This window comes from Neopsephotus bourkii, unplaced genomic scaffold, assembly GCF_033783945.1.
Source record: "Neopsephotus bourkii isolate Nb327-2 ecotype Australia unplaced genomic scaffold, CSIRO-AGI_Nbou_v1 NB_234, whole genome shotgun sequence".
NCBI classification, from domain to species: Eukaryota; Metazoa; Chordata; class Aves; order Psittaciformes; family Psittacidae; genus Neopsephotus; species Neopsephotus bourkii.
Genome location: NW_026900744.1, coordinates 17,700,306 through 17,714,988, shown reverse-complemented (window position 1 = coordinate 17,714,988; position 14,683 = coordinate 17,700,306). Strand labels below are relative to the sequence as shown.

Sequence of the window (14,683 nt, the reverse complement as noted above, 5' to 3'; positions counted from 1 at the left end):
AAGTAAGGATGAAGGATTTGCTTACCTCAGCATTTTGATGATAAAGGCCCATCCTTTTCTGTCTTGTAGGAGCTACAGCAGTCTTAAAAACTGCTCATGTAGGACTTAGTATTCTACCGAACTCTTCAAAAACCCCAAATGCCTGTGGCTGGGTCTTACATCATTGCCCCATTCCCACTGTGAGCAACAAACCCATCCTGGGGCAAACTGCCAGGAGAAGGGCTGTGCCTGAAACCAGAAGCCCACAGAAATGTGTTGAGGCTGAGAAACAACTTGCTCCTAACTGTCCTTTATAGTCAAGCTGTGCCATTACACCCACAGAGAGCAGACACAAGCTGTGTTGAAAGTCCTAGTTGCCTTCGTTCCCCATGACTGATGAACAAAGAGGGTAGCTGGATATACTCTGCCATCCTGAGGGGTCCTGAGCAATTCAGGTTGCTGCTGAGCACCCTGAGCCCACAGGAACCAGCTGTGGTATGCAGGTCTTTCTGCCCTCACTGGTGACACCAGGCCAAAGGAGGCACTTCTGTGCCAAAGATGCTGGTCCTGCATCCCAATGGGAGCTCAGGAGTTGCCTCCACAGCTGGGGGCTGCCTCTGGGAGGGCATCTGGAGGGTTGAATCTCTCTGTCCTAGCAGGCAGAGGAGCAGGACAGAGAGCTGAGGGTGAGGCCAATGTGATTTTTACAGCATTGATTTTCTGACCACAGACACGGTTTAGAGGTTTCGTGGCTGTTTCCTGGTGTTACTGGAAAGCTGGGCTCTGGCGTGCTGCTTCCTCTGCAGTTTGAGGGGCACCTTGCCCTGCTCTGCTTGAGGCTGTCTAGAGATGACCTGTTCCCAAGAGGCTCAGATGACTTGGTGAATTGTCAAACCTGAGTGAATAAACATGGCTATTGCCTCTGAGCTTCTCTGTCTCTCCACAGAACTTCATTTAACTGTTCTTTTTTCCCTTTCTTCCTTGTCTGTGTGCTCACAACCTACTTTCTGGCTTCAGACTCTGGCCATGAAAAACGCTGCTCCTTTCCTCCTTTGCTAGTGAGAAAGCAGCAATCTCCCCCTCTGCCCTACCTAGATGAAAGCCTGCTTTCCAGTTCTCACCAGGGGTTAAAGCGTGTTCCAGTTTTATTGGAGCTTGCGGTCAGTTCTCTTCCTCTATGGATGTTTATATTAAAGACTTTCATTACTGTTTCTCCATGCTCTCTCTAGGAGTGCTATTATTTTCCACCCATAAAATTATTTATGGACTAGTAATAAATATGCCCTTTTTCTTTTTTCCTTGTTTTTAATACAGTTTGCCTGATTGGTAACATATTGGGTTAGGAAAGACAGCTTCTTGTTGACAATTTGCCTAGCGCACCCGCCTGCCCTGACAGGAATAGTGCTGTTCATGCACATGTGTACCCATGTGCACATGGTGTTTTGTGCCCACCAGCTCCTATGGCCATTTTAAAGCTGTTGCACCTGCGTCACCCTGTTAGAGCCATGCAACAAAACTGATAGGGTGGTAGGAACTGCTTCCGACAGCATTTCTCAAGAGGTGGCACCAATAACAAGGGAAAGGCTAGGTCATGCTGTAAGTAGGCTGGGGAGCAAGAGCCGTGTGTGTGTGTGTCACCTAACAAAGCATCTACCGTGCACCTTGGGTCTGCAGATGGGAATCATTATGATTTGCAGCTCTCTAGCCATGCTTTGTTCTCAGTTTCCAACACATCCGGTGAGGAAAGAAATCAAAATCACTTGTAAGCAAGTCAGGATGCGTAACATGCAGGAAATGAAAAAGGAAAGGGGGAGAGGGAGGGATTAAAATTAAGATAGCTGGCTGTGGCCAAGCTCATCATATGCATTAAAACTAAAAAAGAATTGGGACATTCAGTCCAAATCAGCTGATGTTGGTCTAATTTGGGGCCAGTGTCTTTCAACACCAAGTAGGTGCGCTGTAGGAAGGCAAAGACTAAACCTTCCACCTTAAGCTGTGTAGTCCAGGGAAAGCCCCACCTGACTTCAACTATCTCTTCTCCCCTCCAGAACCATGCTCGGAGGAGCAGGCAGCAGGTGCCTGGTTTAAAATTGGCTGACTCCTTGGAGCTTTCCTGTTGCAGTCCTGTCCTGAGGGGCTCCTTAGAGCAGGCTGTGAGCACTGCTGGCTCTTCATCTTCTCTTTATTTCCTTTCCTCCCTTTGGCTTTCCTGTTTCTCCCCCCCACCCCTACATTTCTCACCAAAGGAGGCAGTAGGGATGTACCAAATAAAAATGCTTGTGCCTCCTGGCCCACTCCTTGCAGCAAGCCCTGCCCAAGGGAGCATGTAGGCAGCAGTGGGGACTCGCTCTGGGGTGTCTGCTGTCGAACACCTCCCTGCAGGGTGGGAGCCCTGGGCTGAAGCCCAGTGCTTTTTCCTGCTCCCATGCATAAGCAATGCCTGGCATGGCATGAACAGCCCTGAGGCTGGGCTGCCATCACGAATCAGGTGGCTGTCCCCTCCGCTCCCACAGTCTGCTCCTTGGGCTGTGCCTGGCCTGCTGGGACTTGTCCTCCTCCAAAATACACCTTCGCCTTGAATTTCTGGGCTTCCTCCACACCAGCATTTAACAAAAACACTCCATAGGGTGGATCTTGATCAAAACACATCTTGGCACAGGGTGGGGGGATACCAGGGTGGGGGAGAAAAACATTTCTATCTTCTTACTTCCAAAGAACATCTGTCCTGCTATGATTGATGCCACGAGATTCCCGGCTGCTTCCCGTAGCCTTCGGGGCTATAGACAAGTGGGGAGCTGTCGGCTGTCCTAGCAGGCAGGGCTTCTTCCCACAAATCTTTCCATGTGCTGGCTGATGGACAGTTTGCAGTCACTTTGGGTACTGAGGCTGTTCTTTGTTGGTTTTGTTGTCTGGATTTGTTGTTTTTTTTTAAATGGAGATATTCTGGTGGCAGGGCCAGTAGCTCTGAATACCTTGCTTGCCTAGCCAGCACTCCATGGGGTGGGAGTCAGAGCGTGGTGGTGGGAGGGCTGGAAAAGGGTAATCCAGGTCTTGGTCAGGTGTTGCTCAATTTTAACAGCAGCAAATGTGGAAGCTGGGAAGATACCATAAATTTATGGCAAGGAGACTGATACTTGTGGGGAAGACTGGTGAAAAGGAAAAGAGGAATTAGGAGGGAAAGGAGTGTGTTCCTGCACCGTTCTTTCTCTTCTCTCTCTTCCGACACATTTGCTGCCCTGTAGTCTCTGACCCACTAACCCTGTGCCTGCTTTCTCACCACGTTCCCTCTTTGTCTCCTTGTATATATGGGATCAGAAAGGCTGTATTTCGTATGCATCCTCTCAGGGTCTCTCTCACCCTCCTGCCTAGGTGTGCTTTGAGAGACCTGCAGTGCCCACCTCTCTCCTGATCTTCCTGGCCTCCTCTGGCACCATCCCAAGCAACCAGCGCAAGCCAAGGGTCGCTGTCCAGCTGAGTGACATAGATGGGCTGAACCGCTCTTTGGGTGAGCAACCTATGGGTTGTGGTACCAGCAGGGACACCAAGAGCTCACACCCCTGCTCTCTGGATCTGTCACTGGATTGGGTGCCGCTGTCCCCTATTCCCACTTGTAGCATCTTCTGCTTCCCAAGCTGGTCTGTTGGGATGTGTGGGAAAGCAGAAGAGATAAACCAAAAGCAGGGAAAATATCCCTGAAGTTGAGCTAGTGGCTTCTTTCTTTGCCTTGTCTTGCAGGGATGTACGAGCTGTCATGCCAGCACAACCCCCTCATCATTAATGTGAGCCATGGCCAGGAGGACCCATCCCACTGGGCTGTTTCGGTGCTGCTCAACTTCTCCTCCCCACTTGTGGGCATTGCTGCTGTGGCCTTGCGGACCTCAACTCAGCCTGGCTCCTCTGACCCCACTGCCTGCCTCCTTCAACATGGGGAGGGATATGGCCATCAGTGCTGCAGGTATGGTCTCCTCAGAGCACTATGCAACACGCACCCAGAGTACCTCTCTCCCCTGGGGCTTTATGCTTGCGTTCTGGAGTTTTTATCTACTTGCTGAATGTTTCATGACTTGTTCTCCAGTGGTTTTTGAGGTGGTGTTGGAACACCCAGTATAATGGCTAGATTTGCTTATCTCGCTGAGGGGAGGCAAGAAAATAGATGTTGTGTGTGACCTTACATCTGCACAAAACTGCACTAAAGGGCTGTTCCCTGCTGAGAAAACCAAACTCCTTCTGCTGAGGAGTTACTGTTAAGGGTTGCTGCTGAAGCTGAAATGTTGGATGCTTCTGCATATGCTTTGCAAGCTCCATCTCCATCCATTCCAGTCTTCCCCACACTGCAGGAGGTGGGGGTGAGGCTCTCCTCCTTCTCCTTTTCCTCCTCCTCCTTCTCTTTGTGCTTACTCCCCTTCCCCAAGGCTTCCAAACAGGTCTCATGCTGCACTGTTATAATGGGGTGATAACAATAATAGTAGCAACGGTGCTCTAATTTATTGATGTCTGTTGCTCCCAGGCGTCTGCCTGTCTTCATAAAGCAGCGAACGAGAGGCAGCGTATGCAGAACGGGCGCCGCTCTCCAAGCGGGTCGTGCTGGCAAAAGGACGGGGAAGGACTGTAGTCCAAAATAGACTAAATAAACAAGGCAGAAAGAGCATGCCAAGCAGAGGCATGGACCCAAGGAGGAATGAAAAGATGGTGCTCAGCTCTGTCCTACAGGGGTAGTGGGGCTGACGACAGCCAGACCTGCCAAGTCTGGCTCTGGTTTCAGATCTCAGGCTCCCTGAAGTTGCATGAGTGCTGATCCAGGGCTCTGGTTCAGCCAGTTACTCAAACTGCACCACTGGGAATACTGATACTGGGTCCAAGCTTTGCTGGAGCTGTGAGGGTGTTAAGAGTGAAGGGCTTTCACTAGGGTCATTGCATCACTGCTACTGCCATTTTTCTTCTGTTGATGGCCCTGGATGGACAAAGATCCCCAGTAATGAATGAGCGTACGTGTGCTTGTCTAAAAGCTTGTGGGATCATGGTACAATTGATTTATGTAGAGTTCTGGAAGCTATGAATATCCTGCAGTTGCTTTTTACTTTCCCTTTTTTTTTTTCCTTTCTATTTTGTTTTAAGTGCATGTGTGATTTACACAGAAACATTAATCTTAGTGAGTCAGCATATAAATATTATTCTCAGCCTTACATTAGAGGATCAGTGTCCACCTGAAATGCAGTCCGTTTCCTCTTGGTAGATGTTACAGCTATGTACACACATGCTTCTAAGAACCCAGCCAACTGATGTGGTTTTTCAATTACATTTTCTCATCCTTTAAAATAATTTTACCCTCTCATTGCTTTGAGATCTTACCCCTCCCCTCAGAAGTGACTGGAAGGAGGAATAGACTAACTGAACACAGCTGAGCATTACCTATGGACGGGGAGAAGCTCATAAGGGGACAAATAGGGAGGAAAACAGATGCTTTTCTCTTAAAAGTCTCATTACAGCTGAAGCACAAGCCAGTCCCCATATCACCAAAGCGCACAGAGCTGCATGCTGTCCCCTTTGTGTGGGCACAGAAGGATCCTCATGTCTTCTCCTCTTGCTGCTGTTGTGCGGGCTCCCCATTGCCTTGGTTTAGCTGCAGTATTGCAGGTTACACACGTGCTCTTAGCAAGCACTCAGAGTGTTTTCAGAGTTTTCAGAGTAGGAAATGCTATTTATAGTTTTGCTTTTCTGGACAAAAGGCTTGAATATTTAAAGAGGGATTAGGCTTACAGCCTCCAGTAGCCTCACAAATAATAAAGGATCTGACTTCAGTCAGAAAACATCTAAGTATACCCCTTATCATATTTTTAAATCTATTTCATCTCCAAAAGTAATGTACAGTAGTATTTTTATTTTTAAGAGCTAATAATCCATTTCATAAAAGGCAGGTGGAGTCTGGGGGAAAAATCCCCTATAAAAATTCAGGAATATAAAATCTTAAGGGGTTTAGAAACATTCATCTGTAAAAGATCACAGAAGATCTGTATTATTCCTGTAAAGAATTGAATTGACCGTTCGCATGCACCTAGCCTCATATACACAGTATGTGAATGTGAGTGCTTTCCTAAAATAACCCAAGAAAGGGATGGTAACAAAAGCAACAAAGAAATGAAGTTTCCTGACTTAGTCTAGGAATGGTCATTGCCAAAATAATGAATATATGACAGCTTGATATTTCTGCAACATCTTCCATCTTGAAGGATCTCAAAAGCGCTTTTCAGGCTGGGAAAAAAACAGATCATGTTTTTGCTGATGAAATGCAGCCTTCTTCAGGCCAGGATGCAGCAAGAATTAGATGATAAAAAAGTACATCCTTGGTTTGAAAAAAGAGTTGTCTTCTGCTTTTGGACACGTTTGAGCTGTGGAGGTTGAAGGAGCACTTGCAGACCAAAGCAGTGTAGGTGTCCCTCCATTGCACCTTGCTACCAGCACCACTTACCCCTTTCTACTGTCTCTGCCAGCAGCTCAGGGCTCTTCTTTGCTTTCTGTACCTTATGAGCCTAAGCAGAAATCAGTTTTAATGAGTTTCCACCCAGGAAACTCAAACTCTGCAGATTTCATCCTTTGTATTTTCATACTGTGTCACAGTCTCTCCTATTTTGCTTGGTACAGGCTATATGCTGAACCAGGGAAACATTTTTCATTTCCTCCATTATGTTTATTTTTAGTTTGGTTTTATTTTTAGTGTGTTTGATTTTATGTTAGCATATGCTGGGAAATGCCTTGGCAGGTTAACAGGAAAGGTGTTACAAAATGCTATCTGCATTGTGTTTTATTTCCTGTGTGAGTACCCTTCTCTGCTCCCTCAAAGTGGATTTGATGCATCAAGGGGAGTGAGGTTTGGGTTCCTTTTATATGGAAAGTTGATGTCAGAGAGAGAAAATCAGACAAAGAAGGGGGTTGTTTACATCTTTTTAATTGCTTAGCTTTATTCAGCTGAGCCCCATTTCCCAGGCAGGTTTTGTTTGGTTTCTTTTCTGCCGGGTGCCAAATTTATGCAGGGTCAGTTTATGAACTGCATCTGTGCTGGTGTTAAAATTTGTGAGGATTCTGGTGTTTCTTCCCTTTGGCCTAGGGTGCCCCATGGTCAGGGACCATGCACAAAGCAGATGGACCCTTTTGTTGGTATCCCAAGGTCACCCTGACGGCTGAGATGCCGTTCAGGTTAAAATGTACCCCCATCACCACTCTCTCCTCCCAGCCAGTGTCTGCTCAGGCTCTGCTTGCATGCACAGTGGAGCCGGCACTGAGAGTTGTCTTCTGTGAGGACAACACATATTGCTTGGACATCTGTTCTCTGCCTCTACCAAGCAAACGGAGCCTCTTGGGTGCAGCATGAGGCCTATCAGAGCAGGTTGTGTCTATCCTGCACCATGCTCATCCTCTCTCCTTGGCTTGGAGGAAAGCACTTCTCAAGAACTGAACTTAGGATCCTGATCACCACCCTTCCTGAAGCATGGGCTCCCCTCAGCCTCCGCCATGGAGACCTTTCAAGTACCTCTCCTCCAACACCAAAGCCTGTTGACCTCTGGAACTTCTCTTGTAGGTCCCTGACCAGGTGGTGGGCAGTGGTGGCCAAGGCTCTACTGCAGGACTTGATCAATTTCTTAAACTGGTGGCTTCACTGTCCAGCTGGAAGGTGACAAAGGAAAGCCTTGGAGGTGTATCGACCATTGTCATAGGCTGCCTTATTCTATTTGCTCTCTGCAGCTTAGTCAGCTTCTTGAGTTCAATACTTTGTATATGGGGTTTTATGAGGATGCTCAAAACATTTTCTGCTTTTCCCTGAGACCAGCCTAGGAAAAAATATTTCCCAACACAGAAGGTTTTCACCACTTTGATTTGGTGCCAATCATGGTAGCTGGACAGCTTAGAAGCAGGGTGCTTGGTGTCACCTCATGGAAAGGGCCACTGGTCCAATAAACTTGTCCCAAGCATGGCCAGCCCCTGATACACTGAGGGAAGGTGAATTACAACACAGAGAAGACGTGACTGCAAGGCATGTTTCTTTCCTAAACTTCGAACAGCTTCTCATGATACCCTGAAGCTTGATCTTGATTCCTTATTCTCTTACCACTATGGACATTACATGAATCTCAAAGTCTTCTTCCTGTGTTCGGTGAAGAAGGGAGCAAGTCCTGGAGACCCTGAGGTTTGCCTGCAGAGCCCTTGGTGTACTGCTGCAGCCAGCCTGCCCTGTTTTGCCCGCCTTCCCTACTGTCATATACAAGCAGTAGCATTTTTCACAGAAACTAGATTAAATATGTGCTTCTGAAGGCTCTCTTATCTCTTGGTATAGGCTGCAGGAAGGTGGCGAGTCCACCATCTCGCCTACTGAGCTATTCTTACATTCAGTATCCCTCTGCTGAGAATTTGCCTCTGATTTTGAGATTAAAGTTGCTTTCACTCCATTCTTGTCAGAAATGTCTAAATGCTTCCTGCCAGCAGATGACTTTTCTGTGTATATGTGTCTGTACAGAGAGATCAGATCCTCTCACCATATCCTCTCTGTCACAACAAATGTTTTTTCCTCCTTAAATCTTATAATGTAAGTCTTGCAGTCCAGCTATGGCTTCTGCTTGCAACTCCCATTTGAAATCCCTTGACTATTTAGGTGTCTTTCTTGGTAGTAGATGTGGATCAGAAGTGAATTCCTCTGGGCATGATATGAGATGGCAGAAATGAGTTACAGTGTGTTGTTGTGAGAATTGGATACGGATAAAAGTGTTCATTGGGGTAGCTGAGTATGTACTCTTGAGGTAAATCCTACACAAGTAGCCTTACAATGGGCAGATGGGTTACCTGTGTTCAGGAAGGAGTCACCAGCTCCTCTCAGGAGTGACGAAGGACCTGTCCACCCTGCTCAGGTTGGGAAGTTGACTAGACCAACCTTAACGTGCCATTCAGCCTCACTTTCTGTGCTTCCATAAGTCTATTTTGGTGTTACAAACAACAAAAAAACATGGAAGGGAGCTGTCTGGAAATATATTAAGATTGATCTGCTCTTGCTTCTTTTTCTTCTTTCTCCATTATGGCTGCAGAGGTGCCATTTGACATCCTACTGGTGCCTTTTCCCTCTCTGCGAGGTAGATGACAGTGGATGACTCAAAGATGTTGTTTTTTTGCCAAGTTTCTTTGGGAGTCACGTACAGAAGCAAACATCTTTTCTTGAGATGGCAACCTCAATGAAGATCATAATCAAGAAGTATCACCACCGTTGGGTCTGTACACGTAGCCTGCTCCCACAAGGATGGTTGCCATCAGATTTACTGGAAAAGTGAGACCTTTCCCCTCTGTGAGAAACATGCCTGAAGGGAGAAATTCCCAAGTATTTCCAAAACACCTTTTCTCATTTCCTAGCTATTCCCTTTTGCTAGACCACATTGGGGTAAACATCTTTTATCTCACTGATGTTCAGTGCTACAGTCCAGACTCCACCAGAGTACATGCAGTGACTACTTTTAACTTCAGGAGATTTGGCTGAAGCCTTTACCTTTCCATCAACATCTCCTATAACACCCTCTCCCCAGAAATCTGTACCATGAGATGAACTTAGAATAATTTTCCCTGTTAAAGTCAGAGCTTGATGATAAGGGCTGTTTTAGCAGCAATCTTTGGGTTGAAAGCTTGTGTAGATAGTACAGCAATTTTTGGATGATTTATTAGACTTTAGGCAGCTGCACTGTATTTGGCTTGGCTTAGCTTGACTTGGGTAAATCCATCAGTATTTTCTGTGTTCCATGGAATAATTGCTGTAAAATGTGAAATTTCAGCTTTTCAGGATTTGGGTTTTTTCACAACAAAACAGTATCTCCCTACCAACGTTGCCACCACTGCCACTATTGCTGTCAGTTGCCTCCTGCTTTTATTCTAGAAAGATGAAGGATCTCAAAGGAAAGGTTTTGGCCTTGTTTATAGAATCGGTCCCATTTCAGAACAAACCTCTTATCATTCCAAAGCAGAATTTCACAAATTTCACATCTGAAACTTTCTTTGATGTATGAGTTGCGGGAGTTGGTGAGCCCAGAAAATCATGCAGCCTGGTGCTGACGTGGAATAAGTTAGGAAAAAAACTTGGTATTTTGTGAAAACGATGTTGACAAATCATTAGTTTGAGCTTCAAAAGCTGCTGGGATAAAAATGGAAATATTTCTGGATGTTTCATGCAGAAAAAAAAAAAAAAAAAAATTGGCTTGTCCCACATCTTATATGGCCTGAATCAGAAATGGGCAAAAGTTAGAAGTTTGCAGCTGTGATAAAGGAATTTCATTTATCATCAAAAAGAGAAAGAGCTCCTTCATGCTGAGATCAGAACTGGGCTAACGGCACCATTTCCTCGTCCAGCCTTCATTAGGGTGATTCCAGCAGCTGGGAGCAGTGATTTATTCCATCACTTTACCCAAACCCTGGTAAGACATGTGGATTATGATGGGGACTTACCACATGGCTTGATTTCCTTACTCTTATTCTGCACTGTATACCATCAGGCTCAAGGGTGTCCTGGCCCAGAGTGGTGCAGTGATAGTTGTGATGATACTGATAATAAAGCAAGCCATCAAGGCAAAGTATGTACATAGAAGTGATATATATATATAATATTTATATATATATATTATATATATACAAAATTTTTTTAAGCTTACTGATATATTTGAGAAATACATTGGGAAAATAAACTGTCAGTGTTTGAGCCCCTCTTCAGGTCTGGAATAATAGCACCAGACTTCAAAGCTACACGTAGGACGGGAATAGCTTCTCAGAACTTGAGTTAAAAGGTTGCAGATCATTTTCAAAATAAAACCTAGTGGGTATTTGTGGGATAGGGGTGTTGTTAGTCACAAAGAAAATGGCAACACGTTAGTCATCTTTTGGGCCAAAGAGAAAGCTTATTATTTGTGAAATACATCTATGTACACATAAAGAACGCATGAATGAGTATATATATCTGGTGTATATTAAAAGAATTATTTTGATATTATCATCTATGATTATCAATCCCTTATGTAAAACTAATTTATTTAACATTTTTCAGATATAATAATACAGTAAGAAATTTGCTGATGTCTTGATCTACTTTATACCAGCATTGTCAGTTGTGTTTCCAACCTGGTGGAAAAACAAAATGTGCCCAGCAGCGCTGAAAAGGATCTGTGCTTCATTACTTGTTATTTAATAACAACGGTGTCCTGACTGACAAGGCTGCCCTAGTCAATGTCCTGTCACTCCACCAGTGTCAGCAGAGCTGCCCCAACCAAGCACTTGGCCTAGTTGGATGTGTCCAGAAGTGTAACCACCCCACCTTGAATCAGTGCCACAATGAGTGCTCTGTAACTCAACACAGCATCATGAGCAAATAAAGTTAGGTGTCTTGGGGTCCCAGGGTGGGCACCGAGCTTCCCTGTAGCATACAGCTGCTTAGTGAAGCCACTGCTAATCTCCTAATCCTGTTACCCAACATGTGGTCTACAGTTTGGTTAGATAACCTCCATGTGCCCGGATGTACCCATAGGTAAGGACTTCCTTGTGGTGGTCTGTTGATGTAGCACCAACCACCATAGTATGGATGCTGAGCACCAGCTGTATCTCCCTACATGCCCATGGCTGGTAAGGAAGGGGATGGGATGCAAGAGCAAGGCTGGAAAGAAGAGCAGCTAAGCTGCTTTCACACATGCTTGTGCAGAGACACGTGAGAAGGTTTGAGAGAGTGGCTTTGTCATGGGGAGCTGGAGTTGGGGATGGGAGCATGTGTATGCCTGGGGTACAGACAGGGAGCAAAGCAACTGCCTGGAGAAGGTGACTGCAGGAGGGGAGGGGAGAGGGCTACAATTGGTACCAGATGCCCTCAGAAGCTAATGACCTGACAAACGCTGTGCTCATAAAACAAATTCTTTAAAAAGGAAGCAAATGGAAATATAAGCTAGTGAAAGAATTTGCAGCAGCTGCCCTGAAACCATTTCTCACTTCATAAACAGGTCTGCATTGAAAAAACAGCCCCTTTCTTCTTGTTCTCCTTTGTGGTCCCCTCCCGTGCCCACCAGCTCTTTAAAGACTGTGGCCTGCAGGTTTCCACCATGCCTTTGGCTGGGTGGACTTGTCCAGAGTCAACAGCACATTGCGTTCCCTTAACGTCTGTGTCGGCACTGAGGGTTTGGGGTTTTTTGGTGTCATTTGTGGGATTTCTAGCTGTGCATCCTTGGCTGAAGAGGTTGAGTGAACGCAAGAGGCAAAGGCTGCCTGTCCCACCTCTGTGTGAAGTGCACAAAACCTGTCAGCATCCCCGTGCAAAGAAAGGAGCAGAGGGGAGGTGCTTGGGTGCAGCTCCTTCCCTTCTCTCCCCAGTTGCTAGCTGAAGGTGCAGCACCTCTGCCTCTGCTTCAGGAAGGCTGATGTCAGTTTTTGCACCTATACCACTTGGTGAAAGATAACATCAGATAACATCAGAATTCTTTTTCTGTGGGAGCTGTTGTGTCAATCCCATGTCTTGGCCTCATTCCATGCCCAGTAGTTAATCTACTGGCTATATTTCACTGATGGAGACCATAGTTCTCTGTCCAGCCCTCCTCTTCACTATAGGTTAATTTGTGATGCTCAGTCAGTACCTAATGAATGGCTGTTGGTGGGAAGCTGCTGCAGTGAGGAGGGGACTGTTTATTTTGAGGTGATGGTTGACACACTGCAAGCTTTCCTGGGACCTCATGTAACTTCAGGTGGTGCTCAGTGGAGGGTAATTCCTCCTTTTAGCTGCATCTCACCTCAGTGGCCATGGCTGAGTCTGTAGAGCTGGACAAGTGCGTGTTGAGATGCTCTTGATCTTAAAGAGTCTGGCATCAACATGCACAGGCTTGAAATGCCTTATGGACCTGTGGGAAGAGCAGAGGTGCTGAGGACCAGCCAAGACCAAGGTGTCCTTGTCCCATGATGTTCAGAAACAAGGTATTGCTGTTCCCAGGGCTGCACTGTCCCCACAGATGGAATTTTGTGTTTTGTCTCTCTCCTATACAAGATTCCTGCCTTTAAAAATATATATAGATAAATACTGACAATATCCTGATGACATTTCTCAAAAGCAGAGTGGGAAGGGGTCACGAGTGGAGTGAGGAGACAGCTGCAGAAAGTGCAGCTTCTCCCTTCCACCACAGGCTATGGTGTAGCTGTGTGGACATGAAGCTTGGGCAACTGTGCTGCCAGGTCTGAGGAGGGGCAGCACAGAGTTTGAAGAACATCTCATGGCTGGTTCCCTAAGATCTGCAGAGGTTTCTTCTCCAGCTAAACCTTTCCTTGCAGTTGGAGAGTCCTCTGTGGGTTCTCTGATGTCCAATACAAGGTTTGACATACTCATCACCCTTCTATCAGCAAAGACTTTAAAAAGGCCTCTTCATCCTTTCTTCCTGACCATCTGTTGCTGCGGATCTTGTCTTTATTTTGCACTAGGGCTGAATGAAATTGAGGTGCAGATTCAAACATTCAAAAGGAAGGGGAAACACCCAGTGTTACTGTCTAGGCTTTGTTGCCTTTGAAAAACACAGATCTCTTACTATTCACTGTGAGATATATGGATAAGCAGAGTATTATGGGAACACATGTGTGAGTGGATGCAATCATGTGTGAGGTGTACTCCCTGTGGCGCTGCAGAGTGCAGTTTCAGGAGGTCTCTTGCCACAAATTCTCTGGTTTCTAGTGTGATTTGAGCATGTTGGAGATAAGAAATGGTCATGTGTTAGATAACACCTTGCTTTTGAAGAAGCTGCAGCCCGCTTGGGATGGTGCTACAGTAACAGCTGTGTATAGCTTTACCCCCTGTGCCTTCAGGAGTACTGCTTGCTAGGACCATCTCGTGTCAACTTTCCTACTTTGGCCATGGGAGAATTGTGGCCTTGCTGCATACGCCCATCTCCCTGCCCTCTCCCTGTCACCTCCCTTCTCTTGCTGTCTTGCCACACCTACACTGAGCACCACCAGTCCCTTTGGTGCCAGGCTGTATGCAGGCTCTGTGCAGTGCAGAGTGCATACCCTAGTGCAGAAAAGCTGGAGTAACCCCACCAGACAGCATGGAATTTGGATGGAGCATTGTTTGGCTATGCCTTCTTTCATCAGCTTGGAAGGACATGATGGAATGTGGGAAGGTATGGACTAGGACTGGGCTGAGCTGCAGCCAATGCAAAGCTGTCAAAAAGTACCCTCCTGGCATCATTGTTAGGAGACTTCAAGCCTTCAAGTAGCTGGGGCTGAGGGATACCTGTGCATCTCTGTAGGCACCTGTGACCTGCTGAGCATCCCATGTAGGTGTCACCCGGAGAGAGCCCCTCCTAGCTAAAGAAGTCCTGGGACCCACTGGTTGATCCCTTCACTCTTCTCTTTCCTCTATAGCTGTGTTCATGGTGCCTGTACAGGATCCGGAAGCTGCATGCGACCACTGATTGCTCATGCTGCCACCCTCAACTGTACCTCCAATGGTCCAAGCCACATGGCATGCACTGTTGCCTGTGAAAAGGGCTTCATCCTCCACTCCAGCAATGGGAAGAGCCTGGGATCCACACAGGTAAGCAGACCTCAAGGTGGAGGTGACCTCACAGCCTGTGCTAGGACCAAGTGCTAGTTAAGAGACATTTCACCATGCTGAGGTGGTTGGAGTGACCCCAGGACACCTTGTTCCTCCAGCCCTGACCTCCTTGCTTCC

At 46.4% G+C, this 14,683-nt stretch overlaps 1 protein-coding gene across 1 annotated transcript in view; it reads left to right on the top strand.

Annotated features, from left to right (window-relative positions):
- PAPPA2 (pappalysin 2) overlaps positions 1-14,683 on the top strand; it is an 86,868-nt gene that overhangs the window by 39,055 nt on the left and 33,130 nt on the right. The window contains exons 12-14 of the mRNA XM_061345637.1: positions 3,349-3,484; positions 3,715-3,934; positions 14,374-14,545. Of these exons, the coding sequence (XP_061201621.1) occupies positions 3,349-3,484; positions 3,715-3,934; positions 14,374-14,545 (528 nt within the window). The remainder of the gene's footprint in view (positions 1-3,348; positions 3,485-3,714; positions 3,935-14,373; positions 14,546-14,683) is intronic.